Genomic DNA, 16,492 nt, shown 5'->3' with positions numbered 1-16,492 from the left:
ATATTCATTGTTTGTGTTAATGACATTTTGAATGAAATAGATAAAAAGTGTAACTTGAATGTGATGGAAAACATTTGCTATGGAAAACTCCACTGAAAAACCTGAGTCGGCAAAATGTGAATGTGACAACACTATTTCACGATTTAAGTTCAATCAAACTTTTGTCAGAGCCACATTTTAGGCATTTTTTTTAAACTTGCCTGACCACTAACACGCTGTCTGATCACAAATAACATTATACTGTAGACGTGCTTTGATCCTGAATCTCCTGAAAATGCTAATTAAGTATTGCTTTTCACTTTAGATTTGATAGCACTGCTGCTAATAGAAACTCAGCCAGAGCATGGCACAGTTGGTAAATATTCCCTTTTAATGATGATCATGGTTCACATGCCTTCTTTCCATACCTGCAAATGCAACTGTAATGCTTGTTTTTTTTTTTTTTTCCAACAATCATCTGGATGACATCGGACAGTGTGAAATGACAGACAAAAAAAAGAAGGCACACGTGGACGCCATCAAACTGCCGCTACTGATGATGGCGCTGGGTGTTGAAGATGTGGCAACTTCCTGCTAGTTGTGCTTGGTGTGCAGCATCTCTGAAAGTAAAGAGTTGCAGGGCAAATCCCCCAGAAGGTGTCGCTGGTACAAATACTCCTCAACCTGCAGGCTGATGCTGCGTACTTCTGGGAGCCGGAGAAGCAGCTGACCAAATTTGTCTGATTGTCCCGAGTGACATTGCTGAGTATGCTCCATGAGGGCCCTGTTGACCTTCTCCTGGGTCTGCTCCACCTGCCTGCGGCTCTGCACCGACTTCACATCTACAGCAGAAAAGACAGACTTACAATACAAGACAGAGCTCATAGAATTTTTTTTCAAAAGATCTATTATCACAACAAAATGCTCACCAGGATTGAACAACACCAAGTATTTGAGACACACAAATTCATGTCTGTCCAGCTGGAGTGCCTTAAATTTAGACACCAAGTCCTGGGTCCTTGAGACCAGGCTGCTTAGTGTGGCCCCTGCTTGGGAAAGGATGGTTGACACCTCAATCTGCATCACAAGACAAGCACGCAGTGTGACATTATGAGTGCAATTCAAACAAAGAGCACTGCAATTTTTTATTTTTTTTTTTGAATGGCATCAACATGCAGTGTTCTGTCTTCACCTGTTGCCCTGTGACTAGATAAATACAGCTCTCTTTGCCATATGTCACTTGTCTGCAGAGGTGATCGAGAACCAGAAGCTCACTCCAGCAACTCTGCAGCAACACCATCTGGTCCTCCACCTGTTGGATACATTCAGTGTTTATATGATAAAGATCACAGCTCGGCTCTCATGGCTACAGAGTTTGGATAAAGTTAGCAAAATGGGCACTGTGACTTTGTATCTCATCACTCAAAGGTTTCTCACCTTTAGCTCCTTAAACAGTGAGCTATTTCTTGCCCACTCCACAAGCCCAAACAGAGTTTGGTCGGCCATTTTGCACATGATGCTGAACGTATTGAGGCGGTCGTGCTTGCCCCGGTTGGCCTGTTCCCTCTGCAGACTGGCCAGGACTTTGGCGCACAGCTGGCTCTCATCCTGCTCCCCCTCCAGGAGCTGGCCCAGGAAGCTGGGTGTGACGGTGGCCAACGGAGAGGCGGCTGGGACTTGAGAGAAGGCCTGAGAGAACGCGGTGGAAGAGCTTGGTGTGGAACAGGGAGACGACGCTGGCGTGCTTCTTGGTGTGAATGGATGATTCTGGGTTGAATGGCCTGCGTAGTTTGCAGGAGCTGAACTGCAGCTGGAATGGATTCCTCCTTTTTCCTGGGGGTATCCGGGCAAGGTGCAGTGGTAGAGTGCGGGGTAGGGCAGGGATGGAGGGGTGAGCCCTCTCCCTGTGTTCATACTGCAGTCCAGAGGTAAAGATTCACTCGAGTGCCCCATGCCGGAGGGATACGTGTGGTAATGGTGAGAAGCGTCGGAAGACGGCGGAAGACTTGTTTGACTGCCGATTCCGTGAAAGTCACTTGGAGCATGAGGACAGTGTGTTTGTGCGGGTTCTGTCTTAATCCTGTTGGGTGCCGTTTGTTCCTGGTTATACATCCTCCGTTGTTTCATCTGCCTGTCCCGCCGGTATAAAGGGCCAAATTTATTCCTGCCACCTCTCATTCGATCTGCTCTCACAGCTGAGGATCAAAAAAAAAAAAAAAAAACTTTTTAAAACCATGTACAGTATAGGACATGAGTAAAGATAATTATTAGCTCGCAGTATTGCTATAATACAAAGTGATCAAACGTAATCTGGGTCATTACAACACTGGCTTATCACTTTTCAGATTATCTGTATGGGAGAAAGCGGTATTCATGCCAGCGGTATTGAAAGCTTTTCAAATTGCAGCAGAAAGAGGCCAAAGTCATGTTGACTTTATGTACATGTTTCCGAAATGAGGCAGCAGCATTTTTACCTTCTCTCTTCATGCCCACCGCCAAACACTTCTGAAAGCGACAGGAAGGACAACGTTTCCTCTGGGAGAGGTTCACAGGGCAGCTCTGCTGGTCTGCACAGGTGTAATGCTTGTTGTTCTGCACTGAGCGCTTAAAGAAGCCCTGCAGACAGAGCAAGAAAAGGCTGTTGCTTTTAGATTCTGCAGGCTGCACGGCAGTCCTCAGTGAAAGAATTACATTAGAGTTTGCATTTGTACAGTATAGGTTTTTGCATCATCTCTTACCTTGCAACTTTCACAAGTGAGAAGTCCATAGTGGTATCCTGACACTCTGTCTCCACAAACAGGGCAGTTCTCCTCCGACTCCGGTCGACTGTCCTTTTCTGACTTTAGGTTCTGAGCTAGAGAGAGGCACCAAAAAGCTTCATAACAACTCCGTACATGTCAGATTTACAGCACAAATATCAACAACTAAAGGCTACCAATAGCTGTGGCCACACACTCCTGCTGAAAGCTGTCAGATGTCCAGTATGAGACACTGTGACACATTCCAGGTTTGTACCGTTATGTAATATTTCACGTCAACCACAAACTCATCAATAGCCAACAGCCAGACAGCAGGGGAAATTCTGTCAAAGTTAAAACGGTCAATGAAGCCGATTTGACATAATAAAGTGTCTAATAATGATTTTTATTGCTCAGCTATCAAGAGGTAGGAAAGTAGTGCAGGCTCATCCTCCTGATCCAGATACAACCTTATCAGTATGAATTGATCCTAACTGGGACACGATTCACAGCCACATTTAGATCTCTACGATTAGAAGTATGGCTTTTGAAATGAACGTTACAGTACATCACACATCACAGTGTAACACACACGTGGAAACAATGTCAAAGCATATTCACCCTTTAAAACCAAGATCGCACTTTAACCACTTTACAGATTCAGTAAGTCCTAACATTACCCGGTTTTGTTGGTACTCACGTGTTGTTGATCCGTCCAGAGGCAGCAGATCCTCTGGGTGGTGGACGTGAGGCTGGGGCTGCTGTGGGTGATAACCAGGTAAGTCCATTTTGGCCACTGGGACGTGGAGTTACATTGTCGTGTAGATCAGGACATCGGGCAGATGTTGCGGTAGAGTCAGAGAGAGGCCGTCAGGCAGACAGGCAGGCCAAACAGCTCCGGCGGACTGATGGGTGTTTGAGGCCCACAAGAGGACTTTGATCTGCGGAGGGTGTCATAAAACCTCTCCTGACTGGCACTCCTACCCAGCCAGTCTGTCAGCAAGCAAACCATCCAACCAGCCTCTCAATGGGAGATAGTCAGATAGCCACCTGCTGGAATCTTATTGTAGTGAAATCACTTCAGTTTCAGCTGATAAGATAAGAAACCTGTGACCAGATAACATAATTGCTGTCAAAACATATAGACAGTTAGATTTAATAAACCGATTCCTGTGTTGTTGCCATGTAGTGCAGCCGTAATCTCATTAGACTGGTTTTCTACTTTATGACTCAAATGTTGGTGAAAGCAATTTTATAAATGCAGTAATGAGTGGTGTCTTCTGTTGAGCATATCAGCAACCCAGGTGTAAAAACCAATTAAGAGTACACATATTCACCTTCACCCACGTCCCAATAAAACAGAGTTATATAAGTATTATCAGAAAATGCCATCAAAATCTCAGAAGGCCATAAGTGTGCTCTGCAAATTGCCAATTGGAAAGAAGTTGTAAAACAGATAAATGTTTACCTCCATGAATATGAAGTAACTGGTTTATTTTTATAGCAATTTACTGCATTTTTGTTTTCAACTGATCTAAGTACACAACCTTAAATGCTGCAGAGTTATGTGCAATTTAGTAGTTATGGTCAAGTAAAAGAGTACAACAATAAAAAGATAAATAAAAAACAACATAAACCTATCTGTGAGAAGCAGTTTAACTCATTTCATTTTATGAAGTCTAAAGAGGCAAACTGATAAAGTTCAAATCATTTATCACCTTTCAAATCTGATTCATTCAGTTGAAGACAAGGCTCTCCAGTCTGGAGCACAGACTATAGTTATATCATCACACATTTGCAGCCGGTGTTTGGTGCGATAAGGTGCCTCCACCTGCTTCGCTGAAGCTCTCTGTGACACCGAAGACAAAGGGTTCAAGGGTGAATGATTATGACACTGGAATATTAGCTTGTAAATGAATAACATTCGTGACGACTGCAGCCAGCAAGCCCTCTTTTTAACGAGCACATTATCTTCAGATCTCTGACGATGTGCCTCTATATTCTGAGATAAAATGTTGATGAAATCCATTCATTCATGAAGTTAAAAGCTTGAGCTCAGGAGTGGATTGAGGCATCCTCAGGTGGACCTCAGCAGCGCCATCTGCTGGTAATGGATGGAATGTGCTGTGAGCTTCAGGCTGGGGTGTCACAGACTGGTGATGAAGAGGTGATGAAGAACGAACACAAAAATCACTGCTAAACGTATATTTATTGATTATATAAAAACATCCATCGGAAAAACCGGTACAAAGTCTTCAAATCATTTTCAAAATCTCTCTGCTTTCACTTATGTTATTTTGAAAGTTTCATGTCTAGGAGTATTATTCTGCTACAGGTTCTCTCTGAATGCGCTGTTCGCTCCGTGCAGGCCTCTCAGGGTCCGAGAGGCAGGAGACTAGACTGATTCCTCACTGCTGCTGCTGGAGCAAACTGGGTCATCCTCTGCAAAGAACCACACCTCATTGCGCCTGTTAAGCAGTGTCATTGGACTACACACACACACACACACACACACACACACACACACACACACACACACACACACACACACACACAAATAAGAATTACAAGCATATAATCACCAGAAAATATTGAAATATAATGAAATATTGTTTTTTTTTTTTTGTATTAATGTTACCTGTTGTATCCAACGGCGTAGTGGACTTGTTTGTTGAATTTTGCACCTGCTGATTTCAGGTCTTGGGAAAGACCAGAGGCCTTCGACGTGTCAGTAAAGGTTGTCATCCACCCTCCATAGCTGCGCACATACACGTTCATGTCTGGAGTTTCGTGTAAGTACACCTGCAAGTTCCCAAATAGTTGCATATTATTGGACAAATCTGCCAGTAGATCTCCATGGAGTCTGGAGCCCTGCCATTGTTTTTGAAAAGCTTACGCTGGGATCAGTAGGCTGAGGAGGATCCTCCTGATACTCAGACGGCAGCAAGAAACTCATTGTGAAATTACCAATTTTCCAAAAGGGCTTGTCCTTCACGTCTATAAGGACAGGGGTCGTCATGTCAATTTTAGTTCCTGAGGCAAACAGAAAATCAAAAAAATATCAAAAATGATACAAACAGAAAATATAAACACCACTTGCACATATAAAGCAACAATGTAATGACAAATGAGGTGTTTTTGCTCCTAGAAATGCAGTAAAATCTCAAAGTTGTCATTTATCTCTGATTGTGACTGAGTCCAATTTTCATAAAGATGTTTCAGTTTGAGCAAGATGAAGGTTCAGGATGATTCCATCACTACAAACTGAACATTTGTTTTTGACATATGACAACTTCCTCGGCACTGCCATTAAAATTGCATGCACAAAATATAAGGCATTAAGTGATTCAACACATGGACACACACACACACACACACACACACACACACACACACACACACACACACACACACACACCCACCGTTGGCGTTCGCCCCGGTGATGTACTTGAAGAGACGTCTGAAGGCTCTGCTTGTTGCCATTTCCATGAAGTAAGATTCCTCTTGAGTTGAAACCCATTTCGCTGAGTCGTAGTGGCGAACCTGAGACACAGGAGCAAACACGTGGATTTTATTTTTCTCCTGACGTTCACCTTGGGAAACTGGTGTCTGTGTGTGTGTGTGTGTGTGTGTGTGTGTGTGTGTGTGTGTGTGTGTGTGTGTGTGTGTGTGTGTGTGTGTGTGTGTGTGTGTGTGTGTGTGTGTGTGTGTGTTGCTCTCACCTCGTAGTTTTCAGTCTCACAAATCAAATCAAAATCCAAACACTCTTTGGTCTCAGTGCAGATCGATGACCCCACAGACTTTCTGTGAATTTACAGATGACATTATTCTTGATGAAGAATTAGGTGAAAGTGTGACTGGAAGCTTCTGTTTGGATTTCGGTTTCTTACCCAATCTTGGCTTCTGCTGTGAGCACAAACAGAAAGCCAACAAGGCCTGGAAGAAAAACCCTGGAACACACATGCAGTGTTTAACTCTAAAAAGCTTCTGCAGAAATATTTAAGTTCACACAGTAAAAAAAAATCTATATGTGTGTAATAAATGTACTTACATCCTGGCTGTTGGGTTCTCAGAATTCACAGATGGACTCTTTGCAGTCTGAAACCAGAGAAACTATTTATTCCTTGCCTGGTTATGAAAGGCGAGCTGGCCACTCCTCAGGCTCTAAATGGAAAACAGACGCTGGTGAGTTTGAACCAAGATGAACCCAAAACAATACCAGAAAGAATGTTTTGTAACTTTTGGTCAAAATACACTTTACGAGTATAATGTCAAAATGGTCAAGTTCACCTGGAGTCAATAATGTAGAATATATGTAAGAACATAATAATAATATAATAATAGTAATAATAAGAAGAGACCATCACTCCTTTTCCATTAATATAATTCCCACAAAATAGTGTAATTATTGTCAGTAATATGCAACTTTACATTTTGTAAAATTCACCATCTCCTTCATCCCTGTAGCCCTACAAATATTTGTACATTTTTCAGATGAATAAGGTCTTCATCCTGTTTTAGCCGGACATATTATTGTCAAATGCATTTGATGTTCTCTCATACAGCGACTTCACTCACTTATAAGGCCATAAGGCCTGTGGGACAAAACCAGACCGCAAGCATGCCGAGCCACACACAAATGGTAACAATTTCAAAGGAAAACATGGATTCTTCCAAAGGATTTTTTTAGGGCTGGACCCAGCTGGGTTGTCGGTCATGCTGCCATGAAGCCTAACTGGAACCAAACTAGCCTCAAAGCCATGCTGTCAGGGTGAGGTGGTGAAAACATGCATGCTGTAGCATCTTTAGGAGACGTTTTATAAACATTTCATTTCAAAAGTATCATTAAAACTGTTTTTATTTTGAGATTGTAGGATTTCTTTGGGTGCAAACACAGAAAGACACGCTTACAGACATTCACACTAACAACAGCAACTTAGAGTCAACCTCAAACGCATGTTTTTGGAGAATCTGGAGAAGAAAAAGACTGAATTATGATTTGACTTATTGCTGCTGGTCATCATGTCATCCATCACCTGTGCTTCCATTTCGAGAAGAAAACACTTCAAAAATCTAAAAAAGCTAAAACAGCAGACAGAGAGTCGGTCTTTGTGTCAGGGATGGAAAACATGGTGAACATTTAATGTTATTGTTCAAGAATTAGATAAATATTAGATTTCGTCCTCAAGCTTGGAAATACATATCAATAACACATAATTTAATTTCCCACCACACAGTATAGTACTGGTTAGCGCTTTCAGCTAATGCCCCTAGTTTGAGTTTCCTGTAGATATTTGCATGTTCTCACTTTCTCTGAATAATCTAGTTTTCCTCCCTCAGTATATAAACAAGCATTTGAGGTATATTGGTGATTATATTGCCCCCATATGTTAATTTGTGTCTCTCTGCTTTCCCTGTGACTGCATGTTCCAGGGTGGATCTTGCTAAGGCTCCAGTGACCCTATGACCTCCGGCTGGATAAAGCAGTAGAAAAGATGGATGGATTTCAGTTCATTTCCTGCATGAGCTGCTTCAAACATGTGACCAGCCTCTCTTTTTCCTGAGCGTGGTCTTCATGAAATTCAAAATATTTGTCAGCAGAAAAGCTTGAAGTCCAGGGCACAATGACAAACCCTGGAGATATTACCATAGTCTTATTATAGCGCCATCTGGTGGCATTGAGCAAAGACGGTACTAAAGTGAAGTGAAAGTGCATAGTAATAATTACTCAGAAGCAAGAATGTTGCAAGAATATTTTTATTGATACAAAAATAAGAGAACAAATGATCCCGTCCTTTCAAAGTAAACCAGCTGTCTTTATGATGCATGATGGCTGCAACATCTCTCCAGATGTACGGTGAACTAAAGCTGACTGGGCAGGAGAGCTTCATCATCAGGGTTCCTCGAAGGCAGGACACACCGGGTCACCCTCAACAACAACCCACACCTCATTGTGACGGTTAAACATTGTCATGGGACTGAGAGAGAGAGAGGGAGAGAGAGACAGAGACAGAGACAGAGACAGAGAGTCATTATTCAAGTTTTCATGAAGATCATCTGCAGGATTTTTCTTGAAATCATTCAATCATGGTGTCTGTTTTACCTGTTGTATCCGACAGCGAAGTGATAGCCTTTCTGATATTTGGCACCGACTTCGTCGAGAGCTCCATACAGGTTTCTAGTCTGTCTGTCGTCTTCCAAGGCTGTCATCCAGCCTCCATAACTCCTCACATACACGTTCACATCTGGAGTTTCATGGATGAACACCTGCAAAACAGCAGTGTAGTGGTTCAGCGCCAAAAGCCTTTCGCTCAAAGGATGAATCAATTTGATAATCGTGGCAACTAATAGTGGATTTGTTCTGTAGGCTGCTTGATTTACCTCTGAATTGGTGGGTTTAGGAGGATTCTTCTGATGTTCAGCCGGGAGCAAGAAACTCATCGTGTATGTGCCCCTTTGCCAGAACTTCTTGTCAACCATTTTCACAACAACAGGAGTGGTCATGTCAATTTTCTTCCCTGGGGATAAGCACATGGTCAAATCAGTCTAGAAATGTTACTGACAGAAAATACACAGCAAACATGCAGCTTGCTATCAGTATCTGCGGCAACAGATCAGTGGTGATGCTCACCGTGCTCATTATCACCAGTGATGTAGCCGTAGAGCCGTCTGAAGGCTCTCATTGCTGCCATTTCCATCATAAAAGATCTCTCATTAGTTGAAACCCATTTTACTGAATCGTAGTGGCGCACCTAAGAGACAGGAGAAGACACATTATAGGAGAAATCGGGGGTTTTATGCACCAAAGAAAGAAAGAAAGAAAGAAAAACTCTCACCTCATAGTCATCAGTCTCACAAATCACATCAAACAGAAGGCATTGTTCTGTCTCAAAACAGAACTCCGCATCAGAGGCATTTCTGAGACACCAGAGAAGAAATTAGATACTGTATGTACACAATAACACATCTGGTGAAAAAATCTGTAGCAGAGAATAAATTTGTATGAATCCTGAAAACTTCTGCTCAGGTTCAGATTTCTTACCCAACTTTGGCCTCAGCTGTTAACATCAGCAGGGAGCCCACAAGAACTGCGAGAAAAACCCTGGAACAAATAAGACACACAAATTTTAAACAGCATTAACATAGTCTTTAAAACTGAAAAAACAAAATGTACTCCTACATTCGAAATCATTTCATAGAACAACAAATTTCCTCAGAAAAAATTCCTGGAAAGTCAGAAGATACCTACATTTTGGATGCTGCTCTCAATGAATCTGCAGGTTGGACAGTAGCCATATTTATATCAGGTGTGGTTATGAAAGACCAGCCACTCCCTGAGTGCAGAATACAAACAATGCGGCATCCCCACCAATAGGAACCCAAAGCGGAGGGACTCAGGTGTCCCACTCACATGTTCTGTGACATAACCCATCAAAAAAATGAACATTTAGATAATCACTGAAGTTAACTGAATAGGCCTTATCTTTAGAAAGTATCAGTAGTCAGAAGCACACACAGACAAAGACGTGTTGATGCTTTTATCCAGACCGGCAGAAGGCATGGAGTCGTCTGCTTTGCTGACGAAAAGCATTTTTTTGCCACAGTGCAGGTGTTTTCCTTAACAGACACGCACACACACACACACACACACACACACACACACACACACACACACACTTGCGGGTTGTCAGGGCTTTCCAAGAACTGCTGTGAAACATGTGTTACGAGGTCACGTTTTTCAAATGTCTTATTCCTCGTTCCCATGCAATATCATCTGTCAGCACAATGTAAAGAACATGTACTAAATAGCTGCTTAGGCTCCAGGAGAGAAATGATGGTCTTAGCGTGTTAGCGTTCACGTCTCAGGAGAATTACCTGCACCCCACACCTCCCCCTTTTGTTTGGCTGAGACCACCTGATACCTGTTTTGTGGTCTCTGAGCACAAGATCTTTTCAGTTTGGTCCAGTTTCAGCATAATCATCCAATTTCAAGACAAAAGCTTCAATCACTCCAATGGGTGTATTAGAGACAAAACTCACAATAAGCATTATAATCATTTTAGATGATGTCCAATAAACTAAATGATTACAGATGTGATGAGGACTGATTGTTGTTCAAAAACACCCCCCCTCCAGATTAGAAAAGAAAGTTAGATGTCTTGTTTTTTCTTTTGTCTGCATTTTTTAATACTTGGGACAATCTTTAGATTAAAAAAACAGAAACAAAGCTTCCTTCACCAAAATAATCAGATCAAATAGTCTAAATTCCTCCCAACAACTTTAAACCAGAAAACTTTTTTTTATATAAAAGAAAACTATCAAATGCATTGCTTCTTGACCCAAGACTCTACATGTTATATGATTCTGTACATGAATTCATTCCTAGTGATTGATTTCATAATTTATGTCTGACCTGGGTTCAGAAGACACAACATATGAAATTCCATGTCAGAAATGACTCTTTGTGTACATTTTATCTATTGGATACCTCCTGAACTGCATCCAAGGGCTTTCAGGCAAACTTCTGGATGTGACTGCCAACTAACAATGGTTTGGAATTTCATGTAAAGCAAGAAGTAGTAACTATTAAAACACCGGAATATAAAATGCACTGAGATTCTTGCGTTGTTCCAATCATTAGTTATTAATGTTTTATTGGTTGACGAGCATTAGCTTTTAGTTTTTATGCTTACCTTTAAAAAATGTTGAACTGGATGTGTATGGGAATGTCTGAGACCTTTTTTTGAATCAGAATTAAATTCTTGTGAACATGGAATGGTTTTCTTTCATGTGATAAAGATAGATTTCTGTTGGCTTCTATGAGCAGGTGAATTAATTATTCTTTACAGCAAAACTTGATCATTATCATTTCTTTGTACCGGAACACTGGGTAGAGGTAATGTAACCTGAACACAACAGCAGCTTAGGGTTAAAAGATTATGCTTTTGTCCTCACAGACAAAGACTAAAGATAAAGTCCTCCCTCAGGCTTCAGTCTGACTCCCCCACTGTTACAACACATTCACACAACAGCTGTTTTTGTAACGCTGACGGGGGATTGAACTCTTTACATTACAAGGAAAACAATTCTGTCGCATTTCATCGTATTGTTACACAAACACTGCCAGTTTACATTTAAAATGTATTGAAAACCTTTTTTTGTCAAGTTGTTAATCGACATGAGCTTGGAGAGGCTCCTTTAATTTTGGATGCTCTTTTGATGGTTCAGTGGGAAAATCTAAATGTTTTGAACTCTTTAATTGTCTAAAAAATCTTTCGAATGAGTGTGAGTGAACCTAGAACAATGGTGTCAAACATAAGGCCTGTGACCCTGCAAGAGGTTTCGATCCAACCCTTCAAACCCCAAGAAAATTGTAAACATTTCACAGAAAATGTAGATTTTCTTTTTTCAAACCAAACTTTTGAGATCTGAGCTGAGATGTCGGAGATGCTGCCATGAAGGATAGGCCATCTATCTATGATAGAGGCTATCATTAAATTAAAATTTAAAATTTATTAAGGCACAAATTTTCCTTTACACAGTTGCTTATGCTTGCTCATGAGGAATTTATTTATTTATTTATTTATTTTTTTGCAAAAGTGGCTGGAAATGACTTTGTTGTACTTGACGCAAAATAAATGAAGCTGAATTTGATTGAATTCGACAACTTTATTGATCCAGCCCATAAAGATGAAAATGAGCTGTTTGTTGCCCCCTGGACTAAAATTTGTTTGCCATACCTGCATTAAAAGAGAAGCTGCATAAGACTTTTAGAAAATTACCTCAAGTGTGCCCCCTGGTGGTCATAATGAGAAATTGCATTTTGCTTTGGTTGTGAAGTATTTTTCTCTGGTCAGCAAAAAATCGCACAGATCAAAGTTTGAGAATTTATTTAAGAATACAAAAATGAGAATAAAAATCTTGTGAAGTGAACCTGCATGTATAGAAATTTCTCTAACAAAAGACTGAGAACAACAGAAACAACAATGCAGGAGTAAAGAACTACAACTCCCAGTGCTGTGAGACTGTGACCCATTTAGGTAATCTCTCGGTTTATGTGGCCACATGTCCCGATCGGTGTCTGTTCCCTGAAAGCAGCAGCGGGCATTTATGATCGATCAGCTGGTTTGTTATCGCCCCCCTTCCCGCCTCCAGGAGGACCGACGGCTCGCTCCACAGGTCGGTGTGTTCCAGCAGCTCCGGCTGTCTGGAGGACGTTTACACTGTCTGACCCAGAGTCACTGGAATGTCGATTATTGAATGGATACAAGTATTGTTCTAAACAGTTTGCTTTCACTTCATGGTAGAGTAATATTTATTCTATTCGCAGCCCATTTGTGTCATTTAATATTACTTACAGTTGCAGTTTATGGGGAATTCTGCCCAAACAAACTTAATCTTGCAAGCAACTCAAATTGTGAAATATATCTACTACAGACTTATTTTCGTTTGATGTGATGCAATCAATTATATTGATTTTTAATTAAATTAAATTAAATTAAATTAAATTAAATTAAATTAAATCAAATCAAATCACTTTACATATTTCGGTAGATTGTTCAATATATATTTAGTATAGATATAGATATAGATTTTTTTTAAGTGAAGCAGAAGCTGCAACATCTATAGTAGTATGTTTTTTAGTATTCTTATTATTTGCATTCTTGCTTTTGTTTAGCAAAATGTTGAAGCAGATTTTGGACACTTATGACAAACTTTTTCATGTGCCACTGTGTCACTTGAGAAACTTATCACACATGCTTATCAATGAATACTTGCTTCTATCTGCAAAGTCAACATTCACACATATCTGCCCGCTCTGAATTATGTGTAATCAGATTATCTGATGTACTATTGTATTATAAGCGACTCACTCCTTGAAACACTCCACTGATTGTCTTTTTTGAAAATGCAGCTACGCTTTCAGATCGAATAAAGTGGCTTTTGTATGCCGATAAACACTTCAGCTTTAAACCAGATTAGGGCCAATTAAATCTCTGAGCAAATACCAGCCTCACTGTGGCCTCTTTAATACATAACAGGGCAAATCATTTCCAGGTACAATGTCTCCACAGAGTGACATTTGTATACACATTACAACAGCAATTCAACCCTGTTTTAATTCTCATTTGTCCTTTCTGATTAAAGTACTGTAGTCGGGATCCTTGAGGTCAGAGGTCATAGAGCATGGGGACCCAAAGGGTGTTGGTGACTGGGTGCTCCTCTGGCATTGGCCTGGCCGTGGCTGCACGACTCGCCAAGGATAAGCTTCGACGGTTTAGAGGTCAGTTTTTTTTTTTTTCTCTTCTAGACTAGAAAACTCCAGTAGATGATAGAAATGGTGGCTTTACGGACAGCCGGTGTGTTTATTGATCCGCGTCAGTGGTTGCCACTATGAGGGATCTGACAAAACGGGGACCCTTGGAGGAAGCAGCAGGGGAAACCCTGAACAAAACACTGGAAATTAAAGAGCTGGACGCCTGCTCTGAAGCCTCCATCAAGGATTGTGTCAGTAGTCTGCCGGACAGACGGGTGGATGTTCTTGGTATGTGTCCTTTCATCCTAAGAGATATCCTCTAAATAAAATCATGGCTGATTAACATATAATATAACTACAGAGTGTTCTGTTGTTGCAGTGAACAATGCTGGTGTTGGCATGATCGGTCCTCTGGAGTGCCAGAGCATGGCTGCCATAAAGGAGCTGTTTGATACAAACTTCTTTGGCCTGGTGCGGCTGGTGAAGGAGGTGCTGCCCGACATGAAGCAGCGGCAGAGTGGCCACATCGTGGTGATGAGCAGCGTTATGGGAATACAGGGTGCGCATCTCTGTTTATGTTAAATTTAACCCTAACCCTACACACGTTGAAAGAAATTTGAAATCTTCTTAATATTTGCACGCAGGACTTCTGTTCAATGACGTATACTCTGCCTCCAAATTCGCCGTGGAAGGATTTTGTGAGAGTCTGGCCATACAAGCGATGAAGTTCAACATCAAGTGATTACACATCCTTCAGCTTTACAAACGCACACACACAGCACACAGCTAAGAGTTGAGTTATCAGGAAGAGCACCTCACTGCGGTGGCTGCGGCTGAGCAGAGATCCTTCATGTGGTTTTCTCTCTCCCTAACAAGGACGACCCTTGTGGAGCCCGGCCCTGTGGTGACAGAGTTCGAACGGAAAGTCTACGAACTTGCTGAGACGATGGATTTATCGGGGACGGATGAGGAGACGGCCAAGATCTTCCGTGAACTCTACCTGCCGTACTCCAAAAAAGTCTTCAGCTCTTTGGGGCAGACGCCAGAGGAAGTGGCTGAGGCAAGTTGTCGAGTCCCTGAACAAATGTTTAACATGTAAACTCAATGCAGTGCGTTGACCTCACTCTGTTTTTTATGATTTAGCAAACAGTCAATGTTATCATGGCCAAAGACCCCCCTCTGCGCCACCAGACCAACCGGCTGTACATGCCCATGACGGCCCTGAAGCATGCGGACCCCACCGGCCGCCTGCCTCTGGAGGCCTTCTACAAGATGATCTTTAAGCACGACAGCGTGTTCAATGCTTCACTCGGGGTTCTGCGTTTGCTGCAGAGGAGGGCGGGAAAGAAATGATGATCTATTGCACTGAAATGTTACACTCCAGAGAGACGGTACTCGATTTGGTACCGCCAGCATGTATCATTCAACTGTAAGCTGGCCAGCGTTTCCCCTAAATCTGCAATGAACCTGGCATTTGTTATATGAGCTTGTAAAGTAATGCTTTAAGTCAGTACTGACAATATTGTTATACAAATATTGTCATTTGTACACATTTTATGGCTTCCTACGCTAGAATCATTTATCTTGATAATAAAAGAAAGACATTTATGTTTTAGTTGATCTAAATACAAGCAAGAGGAAATCAACTGTGATAAAATAAGTATCAAGCTAGTTAGTAATTGAAATATTTCACACTTTTGCCAGTTATACTGACAAAAACACCATGAAATTTATCATATGTGATCTTTATTTAATGAAAATAAAACCTAACTATTTATTCTTTATCATGCTGTTTGACGTTTGTCTTCATTGCAGTGGTTCTCAAAGAGTCTTCTCATCCTTTATAGAGGATTATTATCTTAAAACATCAAATAATTACTGACCACAGAGACACAAAACATAGTTCCCTACAGTTTTATTATAGGTAACTTATTTTACAAATTTGGACTGTAGAAATGTTTTATGTACAGTGGGTTTGAACTAGTTTTAAACAAGTATAGAAATTAACATTTATAGAAAAATATTCTATGACTCTAATAACAAAAGACCAGTGAAAGCCTCAGCTTCAAATAATGCTAAATGAAGTACTTTTTTATTTTTGTCCTTTTTAGTACATAACAATCATTTTAGAAACATAAGACTTCTGAAGCAATGATCTACCCAGAACAAACATATTTACACACAAAAACTGAGAGCCTGAAATGTACAAAACACTTAGTGCGACCTGGTAAGGAAATTGTAAGACCAGTTATGTATATAAAAAAAAATAATAATAAAACTTTTTTTTTTTCTGGTAAGTAGCATATGAGCAGGAGTGAACAACATGTATCCCAGGTCAGACGAGAACAGTATCTGATTCTATGGCGAACAGGATAGAACAATGAATTACAGATCAACTCAGTCTATGGCACATCTAGGGGCAGTGCTCACGTCACCACGGCCCCGAACGTAGAATGGTGGCCTAACCGTCTCTGTCGATGTCGTCACAAGATGAAAATGAAAGGATTACTTTATCAAA

General features: G+C 41.1%; 4 protein-coding genes across 4 annotated transcripts; 1 reads left to right on the top strand and 3 right to left on the bottom strand.

Moving 5' to 3' along the window:
* Window positions 1–492: 492 nt before the first annotated feature.
* Window positions 493–3,505, bottom strand: nr5a5 (nuclear receptor subfamily 5, group A, member 5). Its single transcript, XM_030090506.1, has 7 exons — window positions 3,418–3,505; window positions 2,718–2,833; window positions 2,454–2,595; window positions 1,417–2,174; window positions 1,172–1,291; window positions 909–1,056; window positions 493–821 (listed from the first exon to the last, which is right to left on the bottom strand). The coding sequence occupies exons 1-7, from the start codon at window positions 3,503–3,505 to the stop codon at window positions 574–576; spliced, it is 1,620 nt and encodes a 539-aa protein (XP_029946366.1). The 3' UTR covers window positions 493–573.
* A 1,402-nt stretch (window positions 3,506–4,907) lies between these two features.
* Window positions 4,908–6,870, bottom strand: LOC115387705 (heme-binding protein 2-like). The gene is made up of 7 exons (XM_030090539.1): window positions 6,769–6,870; window positions 6,608–6,667; window positions 6,440–6,521; window positions 6,140–6,260; window positions 5,614–5,750; window positions 5,356–5,519; window positions 4,908–5,206 (listed from the first exon to the last, which is right to left on the bottom strand). Coding segments are annotated over exons 1-7 (660 nt in total). The 5' UTR covers window positions 6,771–6,870; the 3' UTR covers window positions 4,908–5,112.
* A 1,703-nt stretch (window positions 6,871–8,573) lies between these two features.
* On the bottom strand, window positions 8,574–10,003 carry LOC115387706 (heme-binding protein 2-like). The gene is made up of 7 exons (XM_030090540.1): window positions 9,967–10,003; window positions 9,760–9,819; window positions 9,554–9,635; window positions 9,349–9,469; window positions 9,099–9,235; window positions 8,821–8,984; window positions 8,574–8,695 (listed from the first exon to the last, which is right to left on the bottom strand). Coding segments are annotated over exons 1-7 (651 nt in total). The 5' UTR covers window positions 9,969–10,003; the 3' UTR covers window positions 8,574–8,610.
* A 3,881-nt stretch (window positions 10,004–13,884) lies between these two features.
* On the top strand, window positions 13,885–15,327 carry LOC115387701 (retinol dehydrogenase 8). The gene is made up of 6 exons (XM_030090533.1): window positions 13,885–14,001; window positions 14,101–14,262; window positions 14,354–14,533; window positions 14,619–14,712; window positions 14,851–15,034; window positions 15,118–15,327. The coding sequence occupies exons 1-6, from the start codon at window positions 13,905–13,907 to the stop codon at window positions 15,325–15,327; spliced, it is 927 nt and encodes a 308-aa protein (XP_029946393.1). The 5' UTR covers window positions 13,885–13,904.
* Window positions 15,328–16,492: the final 1,165 nt, after the last annotated feature.

This window comes from Salarias fasciatus, chromosome 4, assembly GCF_902148845.1.
Source record: "Salarias fasciatus chromosome 4, fSalaFa1.1, whole genome shotgun sequence".
NCBI classification, from domain to species: domain Eukaryota; kingdom Metazoa; phylum Chordata; class Actinopteri; order Blenniiformes; family Blenniidae; genus Salarias; species Salarias fasciatus.
The sequence above is the reverse complement of the archived record's forward strand: the minus strand, read 5'-3'. Positions and strand labels throughout refer to the sequence as shown.